General features: G+C 35.6%; 1 protein-coding gene across 1 annotated transcript in view; it reads left to right on the top strand.

The window, feature by feature from the left end:
- CDH17 (cadherin 17) overlaps positions 1–27,384 on the top strand; it is a 182,832-nt gene that overhangs the window by 140,587 nt on the left and 14,861 nt on the right. The window contains exons 9-13 of the mRNA XM_053715204.1: positions 4,550–4,700; positions 6,059–6,277; positions 13,856–13,929; positions 25,670–25,861; positions 25,967–26,211. Of these exons, the coding sequence (XP_053571179.1) occupies positions 4,550–4,700; positions 6,059–6,277; positions 13,856–13,929; positions 25,670–25,861; positions 25,967–26,211 (881 nt within the window). The remainder of the gene's footprint in view (positions 1–4,549; positions 4,701–6,058; positions 6,278–13,855; positions 13,930–25,669; positions 25,862–25,966; positions 26,212–27,384) is intronic.

The following is a 27,384-nucleotide window of genomic DNA, read 5'->3' as shown; positions in this document are numbered from 1 at the left end:
CTTTAAATGTATTATTCGAATTATGCAATATTCGAATTCGAAAAATTTGAATTTAGATTGTAATAGTATTTCTAATGCTTTTTCTTTAAATGTAATATTCGAATTATGCAATACGTGTATTCGAATTCGAAAAATTCGAATTTAGATTGTAATAGTATTTCTAATACTTTTTCTTTAAATGTAATATTCGAATTATGCAATACGTGTATTCGAATTCGAAAAATTAGAATTTAGATTGTAATAGTATTTCTAATGCTTTTAAATGTAATATTCGAGTTATGCAATACGTGTATTCAAATTCGAAAAATTCGAATTTAGATTGTAATAGTATTTCTAATGCTTTTTCCTTAAATGTAATATTCGAATTATGCAATATTCGAATTCGAAAAATTCGAATTTAGATTGTAATAGTATTTCTAATGCTTTTTCTTTAAATGTATTATTCGAATTATGCAATATTCGAATTCGAAAAATTCGAATTTAGATTGTAATAGTATTTCTAATGCTTTTTCTTTAAATGTAATATTCGAATTATGCAATACGTGTATTCGAATTTGAAAAATTCGAATTTAGATTGTAATAGTATTTCTAATGCTTTTAAATGTAATATTCGAATTATGCAATATTCGAATTCAAAAAATTCGAATTTATATTCGAATTCGAAAAATTCGAATTTCGAATGTAGACATTCGATATAATTATAAACATTCGAATTCGAAAGTGACATTCGAAAACTGTAAATAACATTCGATTTTCGAATTTTTAAGAATATTCGTTCTTATCGACATTCGAATTTAGAATTCGAATTTCGGTAATAACATTCGTTCTAGATTCGAAATTCGAAAATTTGCACATTCGCCCATCCCTAGCTTTAACCCATTCATGTGAGTAATTCAGCTAGGCCTCAACTCCATCATGTATACAATGCAGCTAGGCCTTAACCCCATCATGTGAGTAACTCAGCATCTCCCTAATTGTGTGTGATGTAACCTGCAGATGTTTAAAATAAAATAAACTCACTCAAGGGTCTCACATACCAACATGTCAACATATTCTTAACCCTCATATATGAGGCCAGAACATAAACTGACTGTAAAAACCTTGGAATTTTTATTTAAATGGTTTAGTTATGTGTAATAAAAAATATTTTACAATATACTTCCATTATTTATTTTGCCACCTTTTTCATGCAATTGATCTCTAAAAATTGAGGATTTTCTAATTTCAGAACATAATATACACCGTGCTGACTTCCTAAAAGTAATCCTACAATACAGTTTTCCTAATTGGCTTTAACTAATAAAAACCGCAAAACAATGTATCCCATACTACCACTATGAACTTGACTAGCATGGTGGCCTGCAAACTAAAGCCAGAATTGGCTACCCCAAAAAAGCTAAATGGTGGATGGAGTTTGGCTACTGAAAAACAATTGCAGTGAAAAGGATGTTCGTTTTTTTAAAATTTGTTAATTTTTTTAAGATGTCTACTGTCCCTTTAAATGAGAGGTGACTTGATGGTTTAGTTAACTGTCTAATGTCTATATATTTCAAGTTATTAAATTAGAGTGTTTATAATTTTGAATATAGTTTATTCCTGTGTAATAGCTATTCATTTACTGCCTTCCATACGCTAAGCATTTATCTGTCATCAGCTAAATTCTATTGGCTACAATTAATCCAAGGGCTTTACCAGCAGGTGAAAGAAAGTAACTGTTAAAGGGACTGTTTTTATTGTTTTAAAAGATAGATAATCTCTTTATTGCCCATTCCCAGTTTTGCATAATCAACACAGTTATATTAATATACTTTTTACCTCTGTGATTACCTTGTATCTAAGCCCTTATTTCAGTTCTTTTCACAGACTTGCATTTTAGCCAATCATTGTTGGCTCCTAGGTAACTCCACGGGTGTGAGCACAATGTTGTCTATATGGCACACATGAACTAATGCCCTCTAGCTGTGAAAAACTGTCAAATGCTTTCAGATTAGAGGCGGAAATCAAGTGCTTAGAAATTACCATATTAAACTACCTAGATTTAGCTTTCAACTAAGAATAGCAAAAGAACAAAGCAAATTTAAAAGGGACAATGAACCCAATTTTTTTTTCTTTTGTAATTTAGATAGAGCATGCAATTTTAAGCAACTTTCTAATTTACTCCTATTATCAAATTTTCTTCATTCTCTTGTATCTTTATTTGAAAAGCAAGAATGTAAGTTTAGATGCCGGCCCATTTTGGTGAACAACCTGGGTTGTTCTTGCTGATTGGTGGATACATTCATCAACTAATAAACAAGTGCTGTCCAAGGTTAAGCTTTATCTGAATCACGAAAGAAAAAATTTGGGTTCAGTGTCCCTTTAATGATAAAAGTAAATTGGAACGTTGTTTAAAATTGCATGCCCTATCTGAATCATGAAAGTTTAATTTTGACTAGCCTGTCCCTTTAAGGAAGCCCCATCCACACACCACATCCTATCCTGGCTCAAGAAGACAGGTTCATACTAACAAACTCAGTAGCCAGGTAACTACAAATTGCAAATACTCAATATATTTTGGAGTTTCTATTATGATAAAATGCTATTGTGTGATATGTGATGTTGTGTATGAAAAAGCTCTTTTTTATTCAACTGCTTACTATGTCTTAGTTTAATTCTTAAAAAGAAAGGTCAAAATTCAAACGAACACAAATACTTTTGGTATTGTTTATTAAAAATCAGGTAGGTAGGCTCAGTTTTGCAATAATGCCTTTAAAGGACAGTATATGTTAAAAACATGTTTTACATATTTGTGTAGTATGTGCACAATCAATAAACACAATGAGTGTTACCTTTTAAAAAATATGATTTTTCTCTATAATCCCAAGTCCTAGGTGTTATTGCTTATAGCCCTCCTGTCTGGCTCTGTGTTTCTTCTCAAATCACAACTTGCTTGATCAAGACATTCACCTTAATTTGTTAGCACTCCTATTCTAGATAAAGCAGGTGATGTAATGCAAAATTATGTAAAAAGAAAATGAAAGGGACTTGAAACCCCAAATGTTTCTTTCATGATTCAGATAAAGTGTACAATTTTAAACAACTTTCTAATTTACTTATATTATTTAATTTGCTTCTTTCTTTTGTTATCCTTTGCTGAAAGGTTTATCTAGGTAAGCTCAGGAGCAGCAAAGAACCTATTTTCTAGCTGCTGATTGGTGGCTGCATATATATACCGATTGTGATTGGCTCACCAGTGTGTTGAGTTAACAACCAGTAGTGCATTGCTGCTCCTTCAACAAATGATACCAAGAAAATGAAACAAATTTGATAATAGAAGTAAACTGGAAAGTTGCTTAAAGGGACACTGAACCCAAATTTTTTCTTTTGTGATTCAGATAGAGCATGCAATTTCAAACAACTTTCTAATTTACTCCTATTATCAATTTTTCTTCGTTCTCTTGCTTTCTTTATTTGAAAAAGAAGGCATCTAAGCAATTTTTTGGTTCAGACCATGGAAAGCACTTGTTTATTGGTAGGTGAATTTACCCACCAATCAGAAAGAACAACACAGTGTGTTCACCAAAAATGGGCCGGCATCTAAACTTACATTCTTGCATTTCAAATAAAGATACCAAGAGAATGAAAAGAATTTGAGTAAATTAGAAAGTTGCTTAAAATTGCATGCTCTATCTGAATCACAATAGAAAAAATTTGGGTTAAGTATCCCTTTAAAATTGTATGTTCTACCTAAATCATGAAAGAAAAATGTTGGGTTTCATGTCCCTTTAATGTTTACTGTCTCTTTAACAAAGTAATACAGTTTGAAAAGACTGCTGCCATCTAGTGCTCAAAAGCATATAGTTCATACACATGCACACTGCCTACCTAGGTATTCTCTTTAACAAAAAATATACCATGTGAACAAAGCAAATTTGATAAAAGAAGTAAATTTGAGACATGTGGGTTTTTTTTTTGTTTTTTTTTTTAAAAGTAGGCTCTGTCTGAAAAAATAAATTGGTTTCATGTCTCTTTAAAGTGCCATAAAACAGCTTGAGATCTGTGCATATCCTAAAAGGAATAATTAATTTAAAATAGTTTGCATAAAAATTGTTTAAAAATTGCTGGCAAGTATTTTGAAATTATTTTCAAAAATAAGCAACATGAATTAGATAGCTAAGCTGCCTGGAGCAGCTAACTCCACCCCTCTTATCAGTGTTTAGACACAGGCATTGTATTTCAACTGAGTTCACAGCTTCTAGGTATGCTCCAGCAGATAATCCCTATTCACTTTTGCATTCTACCAAAAGAACAATAAACATAGATACAACCATAAAAGGAATAGTGTTGGGGGAGTTAGAGCTTTACAATTCAGAAACTAAAAAGAAAGGGTTAATGGCGAGGCACTGCAGTATAAATTTGCAGGTAAAGTAATTAAAGTACATATTATTATATTTTGTCTCTATCCCAACTTGTTTTATGTCCCTTTAAGGGTTTACTGTCTTTAAAATGATGGCATATACAATTAAACACCTGCTGTAATAATGCATTTTCATTTCCTTGTATTTTTCAGTATATATTCTATGCTTTTGCTAATAATGAGAATGGACGTACTGTGGCAAGGCCTCTTGAAATCGAGGTGAATGTTTTGGATGTTAATGATAATAGCCCTCTTTGTCCAAATGCTGTGACAGTGTTTGAAGTTCAGGAAAATGAAGGAGTTGGTAAGACAAAAATCATCCTGACTAATTTACCTATTGGACATGTATGGCTGTAACTATAAGCGTGTAATGACTATTGGATCTACAACTCTATATTTAGAAATTTGTGTTTGGGGTTGGAGGAAATGAAGAGGGAAATGATTTCTTATTACTTTTGAGTAAAAATATCCCATGATCCCTAGTAGGCAAAAACAATTGTGCACAGTCTTTATATATGCACACTTTGTGAGGCACCAGCTCCTACTGAGCATGTATACGCGTTAACAATGGATACATATATGCATTCAATTCTTCATGTCAATGTAAATGCTTAGGGGTATATTTATTATAGTGCGAGCGGACATGATACGATGTAGCGTATTATGTCCGCTGCACATAGATAAATACCGACAACATACGCTGTCGTCATTTATCATTGCACCAGCAGTTCTTGTGGACTGCTGGTGCAATGCCGCCCCCTGCAAATTTGCGGCCAATTGGCCGCTACCAGGGAGTGTCAATCAGCCCGAACGTATTCAAGCAGGTGGACAAGTTATGGAGCAGTGGTCTTTAGATGTCCCTTTAGTGGTCTTGATGCTCCTTAGAAACAAGGGGCATCAAACTCCATATGGAGCTTGATAAATCGGCCACTCTGTCTTACATTTCAAATTGTTTATATGAGTCTGTGATTGGCTGGGTCTCTGTCACATGATATAGGGGAGCTGGCGAATTAAAGGAAATTTTGAAATTTATTAGAAAAAATATATTGCTTATTTAAAATTAAGAGTAAGTGATATTGCATTGTCTTTTTATTGTGCACTTTTTGATCATGCAATTCCAATGTATTTAATTGTCCTTTAACTTTGCAGATATATCTGTTTTAATGGGCTTATGGCCTTGTCATATTTGTTCAAGAAAAATAAGACCAAATCCTAACAATGATATTTTTTCAAATCATAAAATCTGAACTTTATTAACATTAAATATGACTGAAAAATGTAATCTTACACAGGAAGTATGTACAACTGATAAGTAGGCCAACTTAACTAAAATAAACATATATCTGAATATAGGTAAATGAGACAAACATCCTGATATAAGTAAAAAAAAAGAGAAATGATCGAGCCCTGTTTGTGCATAATCGGTTGTACAATGTTAAATATGAGCAGCATATGCAGCCTTGCATGCCCAAACTTGGGCAGACAGGTTCCCTGGCTGAGAGCATTGCCTGTCCGCATATTGTTAAATGGGGGCCTCTATATAAATCTTTAAGATATACTGTGATATACAAAATATACTGTGAATTCTGAATATTTGTTCTTTATGTTGTACATTTACAGCAGGCAATCTAATCTTTTTATCCATGTTTTCTATTTCTCTAGGAAGCAGTATAGGCACTCTTGAGGCTACTGACTTGGATCAGAACTCGTTGGTAACCTACGAACTCCTGGACCAGAATCCTAAATTGCCTCAAGCTGACATGTTTTTAATACAAAGACACACTGGAACTATCCAGCTAAAAAAACCAGGACTAAATATTAAAGATGTCCCTATGTACACCTTAATTGTAGAGCTTTCTGATGATGGACTTCCTCCTACAAGTTAGTATTTATAACATAATATAATTGCTTATATTAAATATTAAATTATGTAAATTTAGTTTTATGGCTACCATTTACTGTTTTACTATTTGGTTGAATGTTATATTGAAAATATCATGCTAGATAAATAAACCAAGTTACATCCATAGTAATATAGTAGCATAGTAGACAATTTTAAAAGAAGACAAAGTCCATCAAGTTCAATCTTTTATTTTTATAATGGAAACCTTCCAAGTAAATACATTTTAAAAGGCCTACCTATTTATTAATTTAAGCAATCATCAACCTTGTATTCTGTTCTTCAAAAAAAAAATATATATCTAAGCCCTGTTTAAACTATTTTCTATATTGCTGGTCACTACCTCTGCAGGCAAATGGTTTCACAGTTTAATTGGTATGAACAGGGCTTGCCATGAATACATTTATATAAAGTAATTATAAAATCTCATGTATTCAATAAGGCTAACCTCTCCTCATATTAATACTATTATTATTATCAGTTATTTGTATAGCGCCAACAGATTCTGCAGTGCTAAAAACAAGAATCTAATATGCAAGGTAACAATTATGGGAGACAAAGGAATAGAGGGCCCTGCCAAGAGTTGCACTTGTATAATGAAGGTGATCTACAAAGCAGCTGGGTTCGTAGGCTTACATGCCAAGTGGGTTCAGGGGGATGACAAAAGGAGGAGAGGAAGTAAGTTAACAAAATGTTAGTGTATATTGTATGCTTCCCTGAACAGAAGAGTCATTAAGGAGAACTTGAAAGTTTGAAAACTAGGGGAGAGTCTTGTGGAGCGGGACAGAGAGTTCCACAAGATAGTGGCTAATCTGGAGAAGTCCTGTAAACAAGAATGTAAGGAGGTAACAAGACAGGAGGAGAGAAGAAGGTCATGAGCAGAGTGAAGGGGACCTGAAGGAGAGTATCTAGAGACGTGGTCGGAGATTTAAGGGTAGCAGTGTTATTAACAGATCTGAACGTCAGAGTCAGGATTTTGTGTTTTAGTCTGGCAGTTAGAGGAAGCCAGTGAAGGGACTAATAGAGATGTGCAGTAGACGAGGAGCAACATGTAAGTAAGGTCAGCATGGCAGAAGCATTTATTATGGATTCTAAGGGAGATAGATGGCAGCTAGGGAGGCTGGAGAGGAAGGAGTTGCAATAGCCAATGCAGGAAATGATGAGAGAGTGGATTAAAGTATTAGTTGTGTGTTGTGTGGGGAAGTGGCAGATGTTTTTTAAGGTGGAAACAGCAGGAATTGGCCAAAGACTTTGAGGAGTGAAAGAGAGATCTGAGTCAAGTGTGACCCCAAAACATTGGGCATGCGGGATAGGGGTAATGATGTTATTATCAACAGTTATAGAAATTGTTTGGGGTTAGGGATTCTGGAAGAGGGGGGAAATAAGGAGCTCAGTTTTGGAGAGATTTAGGATGAGAGGACATCCAGGATGAAATCTTAGATAGACCTTTAGTGACACAAGTTAGTAAGGAAGGGGATAGGTCTGGTGCAGAGAGGTGAATTTGGGTATCATCAGCATACAAATGGTATTGAAACCTGTGGGAATTTATTAAAGAACCTAAGGATGATGTATACATTTAGAAGATAAGAAGATAAGAAAGCAAAGGACAGAGCCTTGTGATACCCCAACAGAGAGGGGTAAATGGTCAAAGGATGTGCCAGAGAAGGTTACACTTAAGGTCCGGTTAAACAGGTATGAGGAGGACTATAAGAGGGCTGTGTCGCAGAAGTCAAGGAATTGGAGGTTTGGGAACAAGAGAGGGTGATCAACAGTGTCCAAGGCTGCAGGCAGATTGAGAAGGATTAGCAGAAAAAAGATTCCTTTTGATTTTGCTGTAGTTAGGTCATTAGTAACCTTAATAATTGCTGTTTCTGTGGAGTGTTGGGGGCAACATCCAGATTGCAATGTATCAAGGAGGAAGTTTAATGTGAGGAAATGGGATAAACATGTATAATACAAAAATACAAGGTTTTGAGGCAAGGGGGGTAGGAAAATAGAGCTGTAGTTGGATGGGATGATAGAAAGAGAGAAGATATTTTGAGGATAGGTGTGATTAGTGTTTAAGGGATGAGGGAAATATAGCAGTGCTGAGGGAGAAAAATGCTTGCGGATTAGCGTATGAGTAGGAGAGAGGGAGAGCAGTAATTGTGAAGGGATGGGATCAAGAGGACAAGTAGTGAGGTGAGAGGAAGATATAATAGGAAGACACTTCTTCCTCAGTAGCAGTAGCAAAAGAGCTGAATCTGTGGCTTTGTGGGTTTTGGACATCAGTAAACAGTTGAGGGGGTTGGAGACTGGTAGTTTGTTGAGAGAAGATTTTAGTTTCTGATGGAATTAATTTTATTGGGGAAGTGGATGGCAAAATCTTGAGTTTAGAGAGAAGTGAAAATAGGAGGTGGGGAGGGTATTCAAAGTAGAAAACAGACATTTTGGGTTTAAAGACAGAGTAGAGATAAGTGTAGAGAAGTAATCCTGCTTGGAGTGTTAAGGGCAGAATAGTAGGTGCCTGAGATGCACTTGTAATGAAAAAAGTCAGCTAAAAAACAGAATTTTCTCCATTGTTGCTCAGCAGTGCAGGAAGATCTGTGTAGGTAGCATGTCAGAAGAGTGTGCCAGGGCTGAGAATGAGTGTGTGACTATCGAGCTATAGTAGGAAGTGCCAAGTTGTCAAGATCCAATGTAAGAGTGGAATTATAGCGACAGATAGTATGGTCAGAAAAGGAAAACGAAGAGATGGAAGAGAGCAGAGGTTTGAGGGAGCTTGAAAGATGTTGCTGATCTAGTAACTTGATGCTTCTGTGTAGTTTGTTGGGAGGGTTAGAAGGGGAGAGCAGTATGAAGTGCTGTGATGTTACAAGTGAGGAGATAATGGCCAGAAAGAGGAAAAGGGGAATTTGTAAAGTTTGAGAGAGTGCATCAAAAGCTGAAAATCAGATCAAGGGAGCACCATCTTTGTGAGTGGTAGAGTTGAACCATTATGACAGAAATACTCCATTCCAATTATTCATTCTGTGGCCCATCAGAACCCTTTCTAGTTATCCAATATCATTTTTAATTAATTTGACAACAAAACTTTACTCCATACTCAAGGTGAGTTCTTACCATGAATTTATATTGGGGCATAATAATGCTTTATTTCCCTTTTATCCATGTCTCATTTTATAAAAGCCAATATCATATTTACTTCAGTTTCTAGTAGTAAGTATGTTAATATGTTATGGTAAAGGAAAGTTACCTTAAAGGAACAGTCTAGTCCAAAACAATCTTTCATTATTCAGATAGGGCATGTAATATTAAAGGGACAGTCAACACTTCCGTTAACATGATTTGATATTGAAAATAAAAAAAAACGAAGATCCGCCTGCACTATACCCCTCCTGCCTTGCCGCCTTACTTCTGTCCTAATCAGCGTCGCTAACTACTCTAATACCCGGTAAATATGGCAGCCGAACTCCCCCCACCGTTACGTAGCTGCCTTCTTCTTCAACTGATAAGCAAATCAGAATCCAGTCCTCGGACAGAAATTGCACGCAGGTTTTTTTTTCAATATCAAATCATGTTAACAGTGTTGAATGTCCCTTTAAACAATTTTCCAATTTACTTTTATCACCAATTTTGCTTTGTTCTCTTGGTATTCTTAGTTGAAAGCTTAACCTAGGAGGTCCATATGCTAATTTCTTAGACCTTGAAGGCCGCCTCTTAAGAATGCATTTTAACAGGTTTTTCACCACTAGAGGGTGTTAGTTCATGTTTTTCATAAAGATAACACTGTGCTCATGCATATGAAGTTACCTGGGAGCTATCACTGATTGGCTAAACTGCAAGTTTGTCAAAAGAACTGAAATAAAGGGGCAGTTTGCAGAGGCTTAGATACAAGGTAATTACAGAGGTAAAAAATATATAAATATAACTGTGTTGGTTATGCAAAACTGGGGAATGGGTAAAAAAGGGATTATTTTTTTCTTTCGTGATTCAGATAGAGCATGCAATTTTAAGCAACTTTCTAATTTACTCCTATTATCAATTTGTCTTTGTTCCTTTGCTATCTTTATTTGAAAATAATGCATTTAAGCTTTTTTTTTTTTTTTTTTTTTTTTTTTTTTTTTTTTTGGTTCAGAACTCTGGACAGCACTTTTTTATTGGTGGATTAATTTATCCCCCAATCAGCAAGAACAACCCAGGTTGTTCACCAAAAATGGGCCGGCATCTAAACTTACATTCTTGCATTTCAAATAAAGATACCAAGAGAATGAAGAAAATTTGATAATAGGAGTAAATTAGAAAGTTGCTTAAAGTGTCATGCTCTATCTGAATTGCAAAAGAAAAAATTTGGGTTCAATGTCCCTTTAAGGGCTTAGAAATTATCATAAGAGCCTACCTAGGTTTAGCTTTCAAATAAGAATACCAAGAGAACAAAGCATATTTGATGATAAAAGTGAATTGGAAAGTTTTTCAAATTGCATACCCTATCTGAATCATGAAAGTTTAATTGTCCCTTTAAGTAAAATAAAATTCAAATAAAGCTGTTTTAGCAGGAATCATATACTCCATAATGCTTAATGAAAAAGGAACAGCAACACAATTTTTGCATCCATGTAAAAGTTTGTTTTTAAAACATGTACAGTACCTACTTGCCTTTAACCTTTTTAAAACTTGATGCAGGAGTTTATCGTGTTTCTTTGCACGTGTCAGCAGTTACTGTATATATTTTTCACACTTCAATGTTCTTCACATAGGTGAATATGTTCTAAGTATTTCTAAATATAAATAAATATATATATACCTATAAAAATTAGAAATCAAAATAACAAGAGTATTGCATTTAACAATGATACTTTTTTTATAGAACTAACTATACATTTATAAGTTGACAAGCTTTCGGAAGAGTTCCTTCCTTTATCAAGTCTGGAGCAATACTGACCAATTCAATGGAATTTACAGATTATATTTTAAAACACAGAATAGCTAAGAATACAGAAAGTGCAGGGAGAGGAGGAGGTGTCATAAAAATCATGAGGGGGGCTTAGGTAACAGGCAGACAGTGTCCAGTGTAGGAGAACAAACAGGGGAAATATATAGCTATAACTAGAGCATATACTGACATACAGTTATATATCAACATTGAATCAATATCTATAAAGATGTGAAATTGTATATACAGGGGGAATACAAAAGTTAAAAAAAGACAAAAGTGTGGACATAGGCTTACCTGTGTACCTATGTATAAAGAATGTGGAATATACAATGTAATTGACTAAATGAAAGTACATTACAAAAAATGATATCTTATAAAAATATTAAAATATTAAAAATATTATATATATATATGTATAGATTTATATTTTACAAAAAATCCATCAGATATATATATATATATATATATATATATATATATATACAGTGGGGCAAAAAAGTATTTAGTCAGCCACCAATTGTGCAAGTTCTCCCACTTAAGAAGATGAGAGGCCGCTAATTTTCATCATATGTATACCTCAACTATGAAAAACAAAATGTGGAAACAAATCCAGAAAATCACATTGTCTGATTTGGAAAGAATTTATTTGCAAATTATTGTGGAAAATAAGTATTTGGTCAATATCAAAAGTTAATCTCAATACTTTGTTATATATCCTTTGTTGGTAATGACAGAGGTCAAACGTTTTCTGTAAGTCTTCACAAGGTTGTCACACACTGTTGCTGGTATGTTGGCCCATTCCTGCATGCAGATCTCCTCTAGAGCAGTGATGTTTTGGGGCTGTCGCTGGGCAACACAGACTTTCAACTCCCTCTAAAGGTTTTCTATGGGGTTGAGATCTGGAGACTGGCTAGGCCACTCCAGGACCTTGAAATGCCACTCCTTCGTTGCCCGGGCGGTGTGTTTGGGATCATTGTCATGCTGAAAGACCCAGCCACATTTCATCTTCAATGCCCTTGCTGATGGAAGGAGGTTTGCACTCAAAATCTCACAATACATGGCCCCATTCATTCTTTCATGTACACGGATCAGTCATCCTGTTCCCTTTGCAGAGAAACATCCCCAAAGCATGATGTTGCCCCCCCATGCATCCCAGTAGGTATGGTGTTCTTTGGTTGCAACTCAGCATTCTCTCTCCTCCAAACACAACGAGTTGTGTTTCTACCAAACAGTTCTACTTTGGTTTCATCTGACCATATGACATTCTCCCAATCAGCTTCTGGATCATCCACATGCTCTCTAGCATACTTCAGACGGGCCTGGACATGTACTGGCTTAAGCAGGGGGACACGTCTGGCACTGCCGGATCTGAGTTCCTGGCGCTGTAGTGTGTTACTGATGGTAGCCTTTGTTATGTTGGTCCCAGCTCTCTGCAGGTCATTCACTAGGTCCCCCCGTGTGGTTCTGGGATGTTTGCTCACCATTCTTGTGATCATTTTGACCCCACGGGGTGAGATCTTGCGTGGAGCCCCAGATCAAGGGAGATTATCAGTGGTCTTGTATGTCTTCCATTTTCTAATTATTGCTCCCACAGTTGATTTCTTCACACCAAGCTGCTTGCCTATTGCAGATTCAGTCTTCCCAGCCTGGTGCAGGTCTACAATTTTGTTTCTGGTATCCTTCAACAGCTCTTTGGTCTTCACCATAGTGGAGTTTGGAGTGTGACTGTTTGAGGTTGTGGACAGGTGTCTTTTATACTGATAACAAGTTCAAACATGTGCCATTAATACAGGTAATGAGTGGAGGACAGAGGAGCCTCTTAAAGAAGAAGATACAGTTCTGTGAGAGCCAGAAATCTTGCTTGTTTGTAGGTGACCAAATACTTATTTTCCACCATAATATGCAAATAAATTCTTTCCAAATCAGACAATGTGATTGTCTGGATTTGTTTCCACATTTTGTCTCTCATAGTTGAGGTATACCTATGATGAAAATTACAGGCCTCTCTTATCTTCTTAAGTGGGAGAACTTGCACAATTGGTGGCTGACTAAATACTTTTTTGCCCCACTGTATATGTATGTATGTATATATATATATATATATATATATATATATATATATATATATATATATATATATAAAAATGTACTTAATAAAAATAACATATTCTGTTATGTGAAGAACATTGGAATGTGAAATATTAATATTTCATCTTGTGTTTAGCGCACTTAAGAAACCACCATTGGGTTTTTGCGAATTGTTAGGTTAAACCAGATTTAGATTCAAAATGATAACTGAAAAAAATATCCAACATATTTGCAGATGGGAACATTGTATGTGCATCTTAAAGGTACATAAAACCCAATATTTTTCTTTCATTATTCAGATAAAGCATATAATTTTAAGCAACTTTCAAATATACTTCTATTTTCACATTTTAATTTTCTTGTTATCCTTTGTTGTAGTACTCCAGGCATGTACACTCTACCTATCTCGATATATCTTCAACAAAAAAATAACATGTGAACAACGTCAATTTGATAATAGAAATAAATTGGAAACATTTTTAAAATAGTATTCTCTACCTGAATCATGAAATAATTTTATTTTTATTGATTGAAATTCTCTTTTGTTACTTTGCAGATAACACCATTTGTGAAGTATCAATTCGAGTTATTGACCAAAATGACCAGATTCCTATATTTGACATTTCTGATGTAAGTATTTTTCTACAGTTGTTAAAATCCAACTATGCAACCACAGCATTGTGTGTAATGTGCATTTGGCAGAAAGGTCTTTTCTCAAATTATTTACATTTGTTTCATTGAACAGCTCTAACTAAATTATGATTTTTTTGAAGTGTTAGGATTTAAATATCCTTTTCTTGTTGTCCTTAATTCTTATGTGAATCTTGATCTAATTTGTGAAAGAAAGGAGTTCACAATTATTATTCACAGTTTATAAATTAGAGAAACAAAAACAGATTATAATCTTTATTTAATCCTTTGGGGTACATACTTTCTAATCTATTTATCCATATTACTTCTCTCTGTTGCAATTTCCTTATCCTATCCTGTCCTCTTCTTTGTATTGGGACATGTTCCAATATCTGGAACCTTAATTGATTAACATTATGATTTTTCTCCTTAAAATGTGATGAGACTGGGAGGTCTGCTATACCCTTACGTATGGTATATTTATGTTGGGTAAGTCTATCCTTCATCTTTTGTGTGGTCTCCCCTATATATATATAAGGCCACAAGGACATTTCAATAAATATATCACAAACTCTGATTGACAGGTATATAGGCCATTAATATTGTGCCGTTTTCCTGTATGAGGGTGTACAACTTCACTCCCTCTTATGACACTACTGCAGTGTGAGCAATTGTAGCATGGGAAAGTACCTTTCTTACTTGATACTAACATTTTAGATTTACTACTCCCTATGTCTGTTTTGACTAAGTGATCTTGTAAATTCCTATGTCTTTTATATGATAACAATGGTAAAGGCTGAAACTCTTTTATTTCCTAATAGCTACTTTTTAAAACGTGCCAGTGTTTTTTGACTATCCCTGTTATTCGTTTACTGTTAACATTGTATGTACTGACAAAAGGAATTCTATCCATCTTTTTATTTTTAGTTTTTTTCTTTAATAATTCATCTCGTGGGATTAAATTGACCTGGTTTAATTCATTCTCTAGAACTTTTTTAGGGTAGCCCCTTTGTACAAATTTTACAAATTTATGACCCATTTCTTGTAACCTATTTTCACAAGATATATATACATATATATATGTATATATATATATATATATATATATATATGTATGTATATATATATATATATATATATATATATATATATATATATATATATACACGGTATATACATACATTGGAGCCCTTTCCAGTCAAACACCTTGCCATGTACAATATCCCTTTTAAAATCCTTTTCTTGAATATTAATATTATATTTTTATAAAATAGTGTATATATGAGTGTAATGGTTTATTTTAATATGCTTTTGATGTGTGTTTTTTTTAACCTTTTACTTTCAACTTGTAATATGCACATTAAGCAGTGAGGTCTGAATATTGCCTGCGCTATCATTAGTGCGCCCCTTGTAATCTAGTCCAAAATGTTTTCAGAAAAGTCTCACTAGGACTGATTCTGGGACAGAGTAGGAGGAGCTAGAACTATAGCAGAGTATTTCCCCCAAGTTCCTTGACAAACACAGGGTCCCTACATTTAAAGGACCATTTTTATATTTTAATGTTTCTAAACATATTTGTCATAGGATGTCATTATGACTTTCCTACCTGATCGCTGCAATCCTATTTCTAATAAATACATTTTTCCGAACCCACTCTGTGGGTATCTGCTGCTGCTATCCTATCCGGTGTGCAAACCGCAGTTTAAAGATGGCGGCCAAATTTTGAACAGTGCATGCACGAGATTGTGAAACATCATCAACAACGTCACTCCCTTCCAGACCTGCTCGTTATTCCCTAGAGGTACTGGTAATTATAGTGAGGTGCTGGTAATTACGGCGTCAGTAGGACAATATGCGCAAACGCTATTTGGGCCGTTTTTGTGCGCATGCGATTGTGTCCCAATTTGTATTATAATGATATGCAAAAGCGGCGAAAACGATTGGTTCATTTTTACATACACGTAGGTGCTAAAATAGTGAGTTGGATTACATATAGACAAAAAAAAAATGGTTTTAGAAGTAAATGAGGCTTCGTTTTGAAAGAGTTTTTGGTTGGTAATTTTAATTTCATAAATGTAATTTACAATATGTGTTTTATTTACACCAAAAATGTGAAAAGTTTGTAATCCTTTAACATGACAACAATATATGTCTAATAAATGGATTTATTGAGAACCCAAAATGTTATTTTCTACACCAGAAATTAGAATGAATGCGGCAAACAAATTACACTGTGTGCTCAAATGAGAGAAATGTATGTTGTGTCAGCTGAAAATTCCAAGGGATATTTTAAATTTGATTTATATGATTGTAATGATGTTTCTGTGAGAAAAATGGGTCTTGTCAGCGGTTATAGGATCACAAACTTATTACTATTTTAAGGCTGTGACACACTGCAAGCGGAGCGACGCGCAGCGTGTACATGCAGCTGTGTGCGCTCAGTGTGTCCTGCCTTTTCATCTCTGAGCACTCTGCTGCGTCAGGACGCGTAGCTGAGCGCTCAGAGATGAAATATTTGAACTTCAGAAGCAATGCGACGCGGAGCGAAGCAGCTGCTTCGCCTCACGCCGCATCGCTTGCAGTGTGTCACAGCCTTTATAGTAAAAGCCGACTACTAACTGCTGATTACTGTGACCAGTAAGCAAGGGGCTTCTGACCTAGCCTTAATAACACTGGGAGCCATATTATATAGGGTACTAGAGTTATAGCCTATTAACCCTAACAGTAACTCTTCCCCCCTGCATTTAACCCTAACCTTGACCTTCCCACTGATTTTACCACTTATAGCTAACCTGTCCCCCAGTTCTACTATAGTTAACTGCTAACCTGAGCCCACAGCAATCAATCCAACAGCTTACCCAGCCCCTCTACATGATGCCCCACAACAATATTCCCCTTTAAGCTAATTACCACAATTCACAGCATCCCTCTGCAAACCCCCAAGTATATAAACCACCTATGTGATCCTACTCATTGCAAAACAACTCCCCTTGTGATTCACAATTACAAATATCCAATTACACAATCCTGAAATAAATTTAACCCATTATATCACCTTCAACACCTAAAACTTAACAACAATAAAAATAATACAAAAATCACTTAAAGGGACATAATACTTATATGCTAAATCACTTGAAAGTGATGCAGCATAACAGGAAAATGCTGACAGGAAAATATCACCTGAACATCTCTATGTAAAAAAGGAAGGTATTTTAATTTAAAATTTCCTCAGCTCACCAGTAACTGCTCAACTGCAGGTAAAATAAAAAAGAAAAGGAAAAAATGAACATCAGCCAATCAGCATCAGCAGTGCCAAGGTCATGAACTGTTTGCAAGTCCCAGGACAGGCATACTGATTTGCTGCTTAATGTCCTTTACAATGGGGTGTGAATACTTAGGATATTTTGAGGTAAAATATCTTTCTTTTTTACATAGAGATGTTCAGGTGAAATTTTTAGTCAGCATTTTACAGCTATGCTGCATCCCTTTCAAGTGTTTCAATATTTGGGAATCATGTCCATTTAAATGAAATGCTTTCTAAATAAACCCACAAATTCTTGTTGAATCTTTTAACTCCTAATTTGTACTTCTGACAAGCAATAATTCCTCCACTGCTCTTTTTCTTTGTGTGAGCCTTGTATTGGGGTTCCTAGCTATACGTAATAGCAAAAAGATATAGGATGTTTTTGCTGTTTCATAGTGTTCATTACTATTACGTAGTACTTTTTACTGATGGAATTCATGAGCCATTGTATGGTTGGGCTATTTGTGTTGAGAGAAAGCCACGTCACTGTCAACCTTTTCACCATCAATAACAGCAAATATAGGATTTAGCCCATAGTGTTTTCCCAGGGTTCTGTTACTTGCTTATCAGGGTAAAAGCTTTACATTCTTTTGTGTTTACAGAGGCACCAGAAACTTAGATAATTTATACAGTGACAGATTTTATACTTTCAAACCAAGACCACACAACAGCCTCATACTCTACAATATATTACTTTGTAATAACTAAGGATTAGTTAAAAAAGAGAGAGACAGAGATATGCAAAGGATAATATAAAATAAAAGGTCACACTCACACTAAAACTGTGTGGTGGGAAAATATGGGAAATAATTCATTACATTTCCAAAGTTGTGGGTTTATGAATAGTTTTTCAATAGCAGTATAAAAAGAACATATATCTTAAGGCAGAAAGCATGTCTGGTATTCCAACTTAAATATTATTATTCAGAGTATGTTTCCTATAAAACAAAAATCTAAAAAAACAACAACAGTGTTTGTGAAATTAAACACTGTTTAGAAGGCTGTTAAAGAGCGGTATCTATGTTATCAAGTATCAAGAGTTGTACACCAAGTACTGAGAATAACTAATGAATAACCCAATAAGGCAGATAACCCTTTCAATTTAGAATATTAAGATAATATAGCTATCAGATTATTATTTCAGCAGTGGAAGGCACAACTACAAGAGGAAACATACCTTCAACAGGGTAATAAAACCCTGTTGTGAAAAACAGCTTAGATTAAAGAGAGGTACGATGATAGATACAGGGACCAAGTTGGAAAATACATATTGGCCAGAGAAAAAACATGAGCAAATTAAGTGAAAATCAGATATGGGACATTTTACTTATAGAGATTGGGAACAAACCAGGATTTTTGTAAAAAAGGATAACAGGTACCAAACTTTAGAGAAAAAGAGAACTGGAGATTGGAGATGGGTCTTTAATCAAGAAAAATGTCATCACTGCACGTTGCTTGTTCAAGGATAATGGTAGCGTAAACAATTTAGCTGTGGTGGAAGTTAGTTTTTTTGGTAGATCTAAAACTATGAGGGTCAGGGAGGTTGAGGCCATTGGGTGCTCAGTAGGTATTAGGTACTAGGGGTAACACGCAGAAGTTACTGGGATGCAATAGCAATTAGTAGGTCCAAGAGATTACAGGTTAGTAGTCATTAAGATTGAACATTAAGGGCTAGATTATGAGATAAGTGGTATTTTGCGCTCTTGCTTGTGCCCCAACTCCTCTTTTTGTATCTATGTATGTATGTCTATGTATGTATACATATGTATTTATGTGTTTATATGTGTATATATAAATACATATGTACATATATATATATTGGACACAGGGAGAGTATTAGCGCTATAGATATTGAAATCCCTGAAGGATTATGAGAGAACTCCAGTCTCTGTAGTAATGTTACAGTCCTCTTGTGTATGGTACAATCAGTCTTTACTTGATATGTTGGAGGAGTTAATCATGAGAGTCTCGCAGAGTATTCCCCAGGAAACAGAGAAAATCCAAGGAGGAAAACTCAGCGAAATCTAAGAGCAACAGAAGAGGGAAGGGCGCACAGACACAGGGATCCTGGTGTAGTATGTTAGGAAACCACGGGCATAATACAACACTTAAGCCAAATTTGCACTCACCTGTAACACCCTCAACACTATGAGGTATGATGAAAGTGGGGAGGCTTCTCACAACAAGTCGAATCCTCTTTTCCAGCTCCTATGTTTTCTCTCCCAACAGAAGATTAATCGTTAACGGAGAGCTCTACAGCTGGCTGGTCCACTGTCAAAAGCACTTATATAGTTGAAAATGCAGGGCACTGAGGGGTTAAAACACTGGACTGTAGGAAGTATAAATTGTTATACTCTTTATTTGCTCAAAAATCCTGAGCTGTGAAATAAGCTATTGGTCACTTCTTCAGAGATCCTCTGAAGAAGCGACCAATAGCATTGCAAAACGCATCAGGCCACGCCCCCGACTCGAACACTTAGTTCAGCAGTGTTTTACTGGTTTTTATCAGTGTTTCAGTGCTACAGCACAAAGTGTAGTTTACACACTACGGTGTGACAGTGTATCAAACATCACATTTTATGCTGCTAGCTTGCAGTTGCTTTTATTGTCTTATTTCACAGCTCAGGATTTTGGAGCAAATAAAGAGTATAACGTGTCTGTGCGCTCTTCCCTCTTCTGTTGCTCTTACACATATATATATATATATATATATATATATTTATATAAATCCATATACATCTTTAGATATGTATGTATCTCTATGTTAAAGCCCTTTGCAGTCCTTTTTTCCTATCACCTGAGACCTCATATCTTTGAGCCCAAATAATTTTTTTATTCAATTTTTTTAAAATCATTTTTATTAGAAGGTGTTATTATGAGTGTACTTTAAGTGTTTTGTGACATTTTTTATTGGAGCGTAACAGTTAACCAGAGCTCTGAGGTTGCGTTATCCTGACGCACGTTAAATTAAATTGTGCTCAAGCAATTGCGTTTTCTTTCAACTTGTAATACGCTCGCTACTTCCAACATGCACAATGAGTCGCAATAAGCCTGATATTGCTTGCACAGAAACTGTTAGCGCGCCACTCATAATCTGGCACTAAGGCCTAGATTTGGAGTTCGGCGGTAAAAGGGCTGTTAACGCTCCGCGGGCTTTTTTCTGGCCGCACCATAAAATTAACTCTGGTATCGAGAGTTCAAACAAATGCTGCGTTAGGCTCCAAAAAAGGAGCGTAGAGCATTTTTACCGCAAATGCAACTCTCGATACCAGAGTTGCTTACGGACGCGGCCGGCCTCAAAAACGTGCTCGTGCACGATTCCCCCATAGGAAACAATGGGGCTGTTTGAGCTGAAAAAAAACCTAACACCTGCAAAAAAGCAGCGTTCAGCTCCTAACGCAGCCCCATTGTTTCCTATGGGGAAACACTTCCTACGTCTGCACCTAACACTCTAACATGTACCCCGAGTCTAAACACCCCTAACCTTACACTTATTAACCCCTAATCTGCCGCCCCCGCTATCGCTGACCCCTGCATATTTTTTTAAACCCCTAATCTGCCGCTCCGTAAACCGCCGCCACCTACGTTATCCCTATGTACCCCTAATCTGCTACCCCTAACACCGCCGACCCCTATATTATATTTATTAACCCCTAATCTGCCCCCCTCAACATCGCCGACACCTGCCTACACTTATTAACCCCTAATCTGCCGAGCGGACCTGAGCGCTACTATAATAAAGTTATTAACCCCTAACCCGCCTCACTAACCCTATCATAAATAGTATTAACCCCTAATCTGCCCTCCCTAACATCGCCGACACCTAACTTCAATTATTAACCCCTAATCTGCCGACCGGAGCTCACCGCTATTCTAATAAATGTATTAACCCCTAAAGCTAAGTCTAACCCTAACACTAACACCCCCCTAAGTTAAATATAATTTAAATCTAACGAAATAAATTAACTCTTATTAAATAAATTATTCCTATTTAAAGCTAAATACTTACCTGTAAAATAAATCCTAATATAGCTACAATATAAATTATAATTATATTATAGCTATTTTAGGATTAATATTTATTTTACAGGCAACTTTGTAATTATTTTAACCAGGTACAATAGCTATTAAATAGTTAAGAACTATTTAATAGTTACCTAGTTAAAATAATAACAAATTTACCTGTAAAATAAATCCTAACCTAAGTTATAATTAAAACTAACACTACCCTATCAATAAAATAATTAAATAAACTACCTACAATTACCTACAATTAACCTAACACTACACTATCAATAAATTAATTAAACACAATTCCTACAAATAAATACAATTAAATAAACTTGCTAAAGTACAAAAAATAAAAAAGAACTAAGTTACAGAAAATAAAAAAATATTTACAAACATAAGAAAAATATTACAACAATTTTAAACTAATTACACCTACTCTAAGCCCCCTAATAAAATAACAAAGCCCCCCAAAATAAAAAATTCCCTACCCTATTCTAAATTAAAAAAGTTACAAGCTCTTTTACCTTACCAGCCCTGAACAGGGCCCTTTGCGGGGCATGCCCCAAGAATTTCAGCTCTTTTGCCTGTAAAAAAAAACATACAATACCCCCCCCCAACATTACAACCCACCACCCACATACCCCTAATCTAACCCAAACCCCCTTAAAGAAACCTAACACTAAGCCCCTGAAGATCTTCCTACCTTGTCTTCACCATACCAGGTTCACCGATCCGTCCTGGCTCCAACATCTTCATCCAACCCAAGCGGGGGTTGGCGATCCATAATCCGGTCCAGAAGAGGCTCCAAAGTCTTCCTCCTATCCGGCAAGAAGAGGACATCCGGACCGGCAAACATCTTCTCCAAGCGGCATCTTCGATCTTCTTCCATCCGGAGCGAAGCGGCAGGATCCTGAAGACATCCAGCGCGGAACATCCATCCGGACCGACGACTGAACGACGAATGACTGTTCCTTTAAGGGACGTCATCCAAGATGGCGTCCCTCGAATTCCGATTGGCTGATAGGATTCTATCAGCCAATCGGAATTAAGGTAGGAATTTTCTGATTGGCTGATGGAATCAGCCAATCAGAATCAAGTTCAATCCGATTGGCTGATCCAATCAGCCAATCAGATTGAGCTCGCATTCTATTGGCTGATCGGAACAGCCAATAGAATGCGAGCTCAATCTGATTGGCTGATTGGATCAGCCAATCGGATTGAACTTGATTCTGATTGGCTGATTCCATCAGCCAATCAGAAAATTCCTACCTTAATTCCGATTGGCTGATAGAATCCTATCAGCCAATCGGAATTCGAGGGACGCCATCTTGGATGACGTCCCTTAAAGGAACAGTCATTCGTCGTTCAGTCGTCGGTCCGGATGGATGTTCCGCGCTGGATGTCTTCAGGATCCTGCCGCTTCGCTCCGGATGGAAGAAGATCGAAGATGCCGCTTGGAGAAGATGTTTGCCGGTCCGGATGTCCTCTTCTTGCCGGATAGGAGGAAGACTTTGGAGCCTCTTCTGGACCGGATTATGGATCGCCAACCCCCGCTTGGGTTGGATGAAGATGTTGGAGCCAGGACGGATCGGTGAACCTGGTATGGTGAAGACAAGGTAGGAAGATCTTCAGGGGCTTAGTGTTAGGTTTCTTTAAGGGGGTTTGGGTTAGATTAGGGGTATGTGGGTGGTGGGTTGTAATGTTGGGGGGGGGGTATTGTATGTTTTTTTTACAGGCAAAAGAGCTGAAATTCTTGGGGCATGCCCCGCAAAGGGCCCTGTTCAGGGCTGGTAAGGTAAAAGAGCTTGTAACTTTTTTAATTTAGAATAGGGTAGGGAATTTTTTATTTTGGGGGGCTTTGTTATTTTATTAGGGGGCTTAGAGTAGGTGTAATTAGTTTAAAATTGTTGTAATATTTTTGTTATGTTTGTAAATATTTTTTTATTTTCTGTAACTTAGTTCTTTTTTATTTTTTGTACTTTAGCTAGTTTATTTAATTGTATTTATTTGTAGGAATTGTGTTTAATTAATTTATTGATAGTGTAGTGTTAGGTTAATTGTAGGTAATTGTAGGTAGTTTATTTAATTATTTTATTGATAGGGTAGTGTTAGTTTTAATTATAACTTAGGTTAGGATTTATTTTACAGGTAAATTTGTTATTATTTTAACTAGGTAACTATTAAATAGTTCTTAACTATTTAATAGCTATTGTACCTGGTTAAAATAATTACAAAGTTGCCTGTAAAATAAATATTAATCCTAAAATAGCTATAATATAATTATAATTTATATTGTAGCTATATTAGGATTTATTTTACAGGTAAGTATTTAGCTTTAAATAGGAATAATTTATTTAATAAGAGTTAATTTATTTCGTTAGATTTAAATTATATTTAACTTAGGGGGGTGTTAGTGTTAGGGTTAGACTTAGCTTTAGGGGTTAATACATTTATTAGAATAGCGGTGAGCTCCTGTCGGCAGATTAGGGGTTAATAAGTGTAGGCAGGTGTCGGCGACGTTGAGGGGGGCAGATTAGGGGTTAATAAATATAATATAGGGGTCGGCGATGTTAGGGGTAGCAGATTAGGGGTACATAGGGATAACGTAGGTGGCGGCGATTTGCGGTCGGAAGATTAGGGGTTAATTATTTTAAGTAGCTTGCGGCGACGTTGTGGGGGGCAAGTTAGGGGTTAAGAAATATAATATAGGGGTCGGCGGGGTTAGGGGCAGCAGATTAGGGGTACATAAGTATAACGTAGGTGGCGGTTGGCAGATTAGGGGTTAAAAATTTAAATAGAGTGGCGGCGATGTGGGGGGACCTCGGTTTAGGGGTACATAGGTAGTTTATGGGTGTTAGTGTACTTTAGGGTACAGTAGTTAAGAGCTTTATAAACCGGCGTTAGCCAGAAAGCTCTTAACTCCTGCTATTTTCAGGCGGCTGGAATTTTGTCGTTAGAGCTCTAACGCTCACTTCAGAAACGACTCTAAATACCAGCGTTAGAAAGATCCCATTGAAAAGATAGGCTACGCAAATGGCGTAGGGGGATCTGCGGTATGGAAAAGTCGCGGCTGAAAAGTGAGCGTTAGACCCTTTAATCACTGACTCCAAATACCAGCGGGCGGCCAAAACCAGCGTTAGGAGCCTCTAACGCTGGTTTTGACGGCTACCGCCGAACTCCAAATCTAGGCCTAAATGTGGTGGGGAAGGTCTGCCCACTAAGGGTTAAAAGTGGTTATGGGCTTTGATGTAAATATGTTAACTGCAGGTAGCATAAGGGTTTATTGCAGCAGAGGGGTCTGGGATTAAATCTTTATTTGTTGGGCAAGGTGGTTGTGTCTTATCAGTCATAGGGGTTGCAGTAAAGATATATTGTGGTGTAAGGGATTGCAGTTAAGTTTATTTGTATAAAAATTCTAGGGAACTCTTAAAATATACAGATGACATAGCTAACTATATTATATAAGTACCAATACTTTTCTGGTCAGGGTCCAATGGTTCTTATTGGATGGCCAATACCACCACCCAGAAGTAACTAGTGTTATTTAGTGGCATTATGATGACGTAGAAAGAATAGAGCCAGTCACTATTTAAAATTAAATAAAAAAGTGAAACTGTCCTCAACAGATGTGAATACATAGTATAAAGAACTTGGGCAAATACATTTGATGCATTTATTTAATATCCCAAATGGCTCATCTTTAATAATTTTAAAATTACTTTTTATTTTGTTTCTTTTGAATAAAAAGTGTGTTCATAAGTATTTTGGGAATATAATTTAATAATCAATGCAAAGTGTATATAAACAAAAAAAGTATATACAAGACACATCATTTAATATATTATAATAGTTTTGCACAGAGAAAAAGTATAAACTGTTTTGTTTTTTAGATATTCATGTCTACATTATTTATACTTTTATATTAATTCATATTGGATGACAGTAACATCTTTATATTTGCTCATTGGTAGACAGCAGGGACATACACAAAAAAAAGAAAAAAAAGCTAATTTTTCAATTTTCTTGGCGATTTACCTGATCACATTTACTTTCAAGAACTACAATATTACTGACAACTAAATGAACATTGATACAACAATTATGCTTATATATTTTCCACCATTTGTTGCACTGAATATGAAGCTGAGAAATTCTGATTACTTATCTTAGTTATCTAACTTAGCAAACAATAAATCCCTAGCATAGTAATTCTGGAAGTTTTATTTATAGTAAGTATGTTTTAAGACATTATGCCACTGAAATGGAATGTTATTTTGAAAAAAAAAGTCCTGCAATAGAAAACCATTTATACTTTGCAGATATATTTATTATATCTGCAAGAACAATGATTGCATATAAATTTAAAATGGGGAAGAAAAAGAAATTGTATACGGTGTAATTATTGTTTTACTGTCTTCCTAGTATGGTAATGTGACCATTGCAGAAGATTCACCCTTGAATACGTTGGTAATGGAAATACAAGCTACAGATACAGATGAGCCATTTACTGGGAGCTCTGCAATTTTATACCAGATAACTGGAGGAGACCCACAGAAGATGTTTATCATGGAAACAAACCCAGTAAACAACACAGGATATTTAAAAATAGCAAAGGTAATGACCAACACGCATTTTGCTAATTGTTTTTAAGATAAACATATTGACATATTATTTATGTAACTGATATTATTTATCTTTTATACTCTGTACCTTCTTCAGCACCTTGATTATGAATTATTCTCAGAACATAACCTTGTGATTGAAGCCAGAAACCCAGAACCATTGATTCCAGGAGTTCACTATAATGAGAGTTCCATAACACGCATAAGAATTTTTGTGATTGATATTGATGAAAAACCCCATTTTAATCAGAGTATTTACCAAGCCCAGGTACTTGAGAACGTTAACATAGGAACAAAGTTAGCTACAATAGTGGCCATTGATCCTGAGGGTGATAGCTTAAGGTGAGTTGCTATTTTAATGAACTTTTTTGTATATTTTATGTAATAAATAAATATTATTTATGTCAGTTATTAAAAATGTATAATGCTATTCAGGGTTATCCGAGATGAGAAGGATGATGTTGTATAATAGATCGTCACAGTAATTTAATCATTGGGGGTGGGGGTGGGGGGGGGTTATGCTTAATCAAAAGTAGGTTCTAAATAGTCAGGTCCAGTAAGTAAAGTAGAAAGTTTAATAAAGGAGATTAGGTCATACAAAGAAAAACAAGTACATAATGAAGAATTATTATTATTATTATTATTATTATTACAACAGAATCTATAGCACTATACAGGGTTAAAAATAAAAAAAAAACAGGAGACAGGGAAGGTAGACTGGGGCAGAGGTAAATGAGAAACAATTCCAAAGTAAAATTCCCTAGAAAAATTTAACAATGTAAGTGAAATAATCCCTACTATAGTTTATTCATGATTTTCTCTTATGGTAGTAGAAGCGCCATCCGATCTACCCCAAAAAGGGCCGGATTACAAGTGGCGCGCTATTTAGCGTTTTCCCTCATGCTCAAACACCGCCAGAAGTAAACTTTTAACGCACGCAGGTTAGCACCTGGATTACAAGTTGAAAGTAAAATGTTTGCAGATATATATAGGAATGTTTATTTAAAATACCTAGACCATTTTCCCCTATGTGAAGAACACTGGAATGTAAAAATATTACAGCACATACACAGTAAAACACATGATTAAATATTAAAATTTAATACCTTTTTTTTTTAAACTTTTCAGGTATTTGAGTGAAAAGGGCTCCAAATTATGTATATATTTGTGTATATATATATATATATATATATATACTTATATACACATATAAACAGATAAATACACATTTATATATACATGCATACAGTATCTCACAAAAGTGAGTACACCCCTCACATTTTTGTAAATATTTTATTATATCTTTTCATGTGACAACACTGAAGAAATGACACTTTGCTACAATGTAAAGTAGTGAGTGTGCAGCCTGTATAACAGTGTAAATTTGCTTTCCCTTCAAAATAACTCAGCACACAGCCATTAATGTCTAAACCGTTGGCAACAAAAGTGAGTACACCCCTAAGTGGAAATGTCCAAACTGGGCCCAATTAGCCATTTTCCCTCCCCGGTGTCATG

Source organism: Bombina bombina, chromosome 5 (genome assembly GCF_027579735.1).
Source record: "Bombina bombina isolate aBomBom1 chromosome 5, aBomBom1.pri, whole genome shotgun sequence".
Classification (NCBI taxonomy): Eukaryota; Metazoa; Chordata; class Amphibia; order Anura; family Bombinatoridae; genus Bombina; species Bombina bombina.
This window is presented reverse-complemented; position numbering and strand designations above follow the sequence as displayed.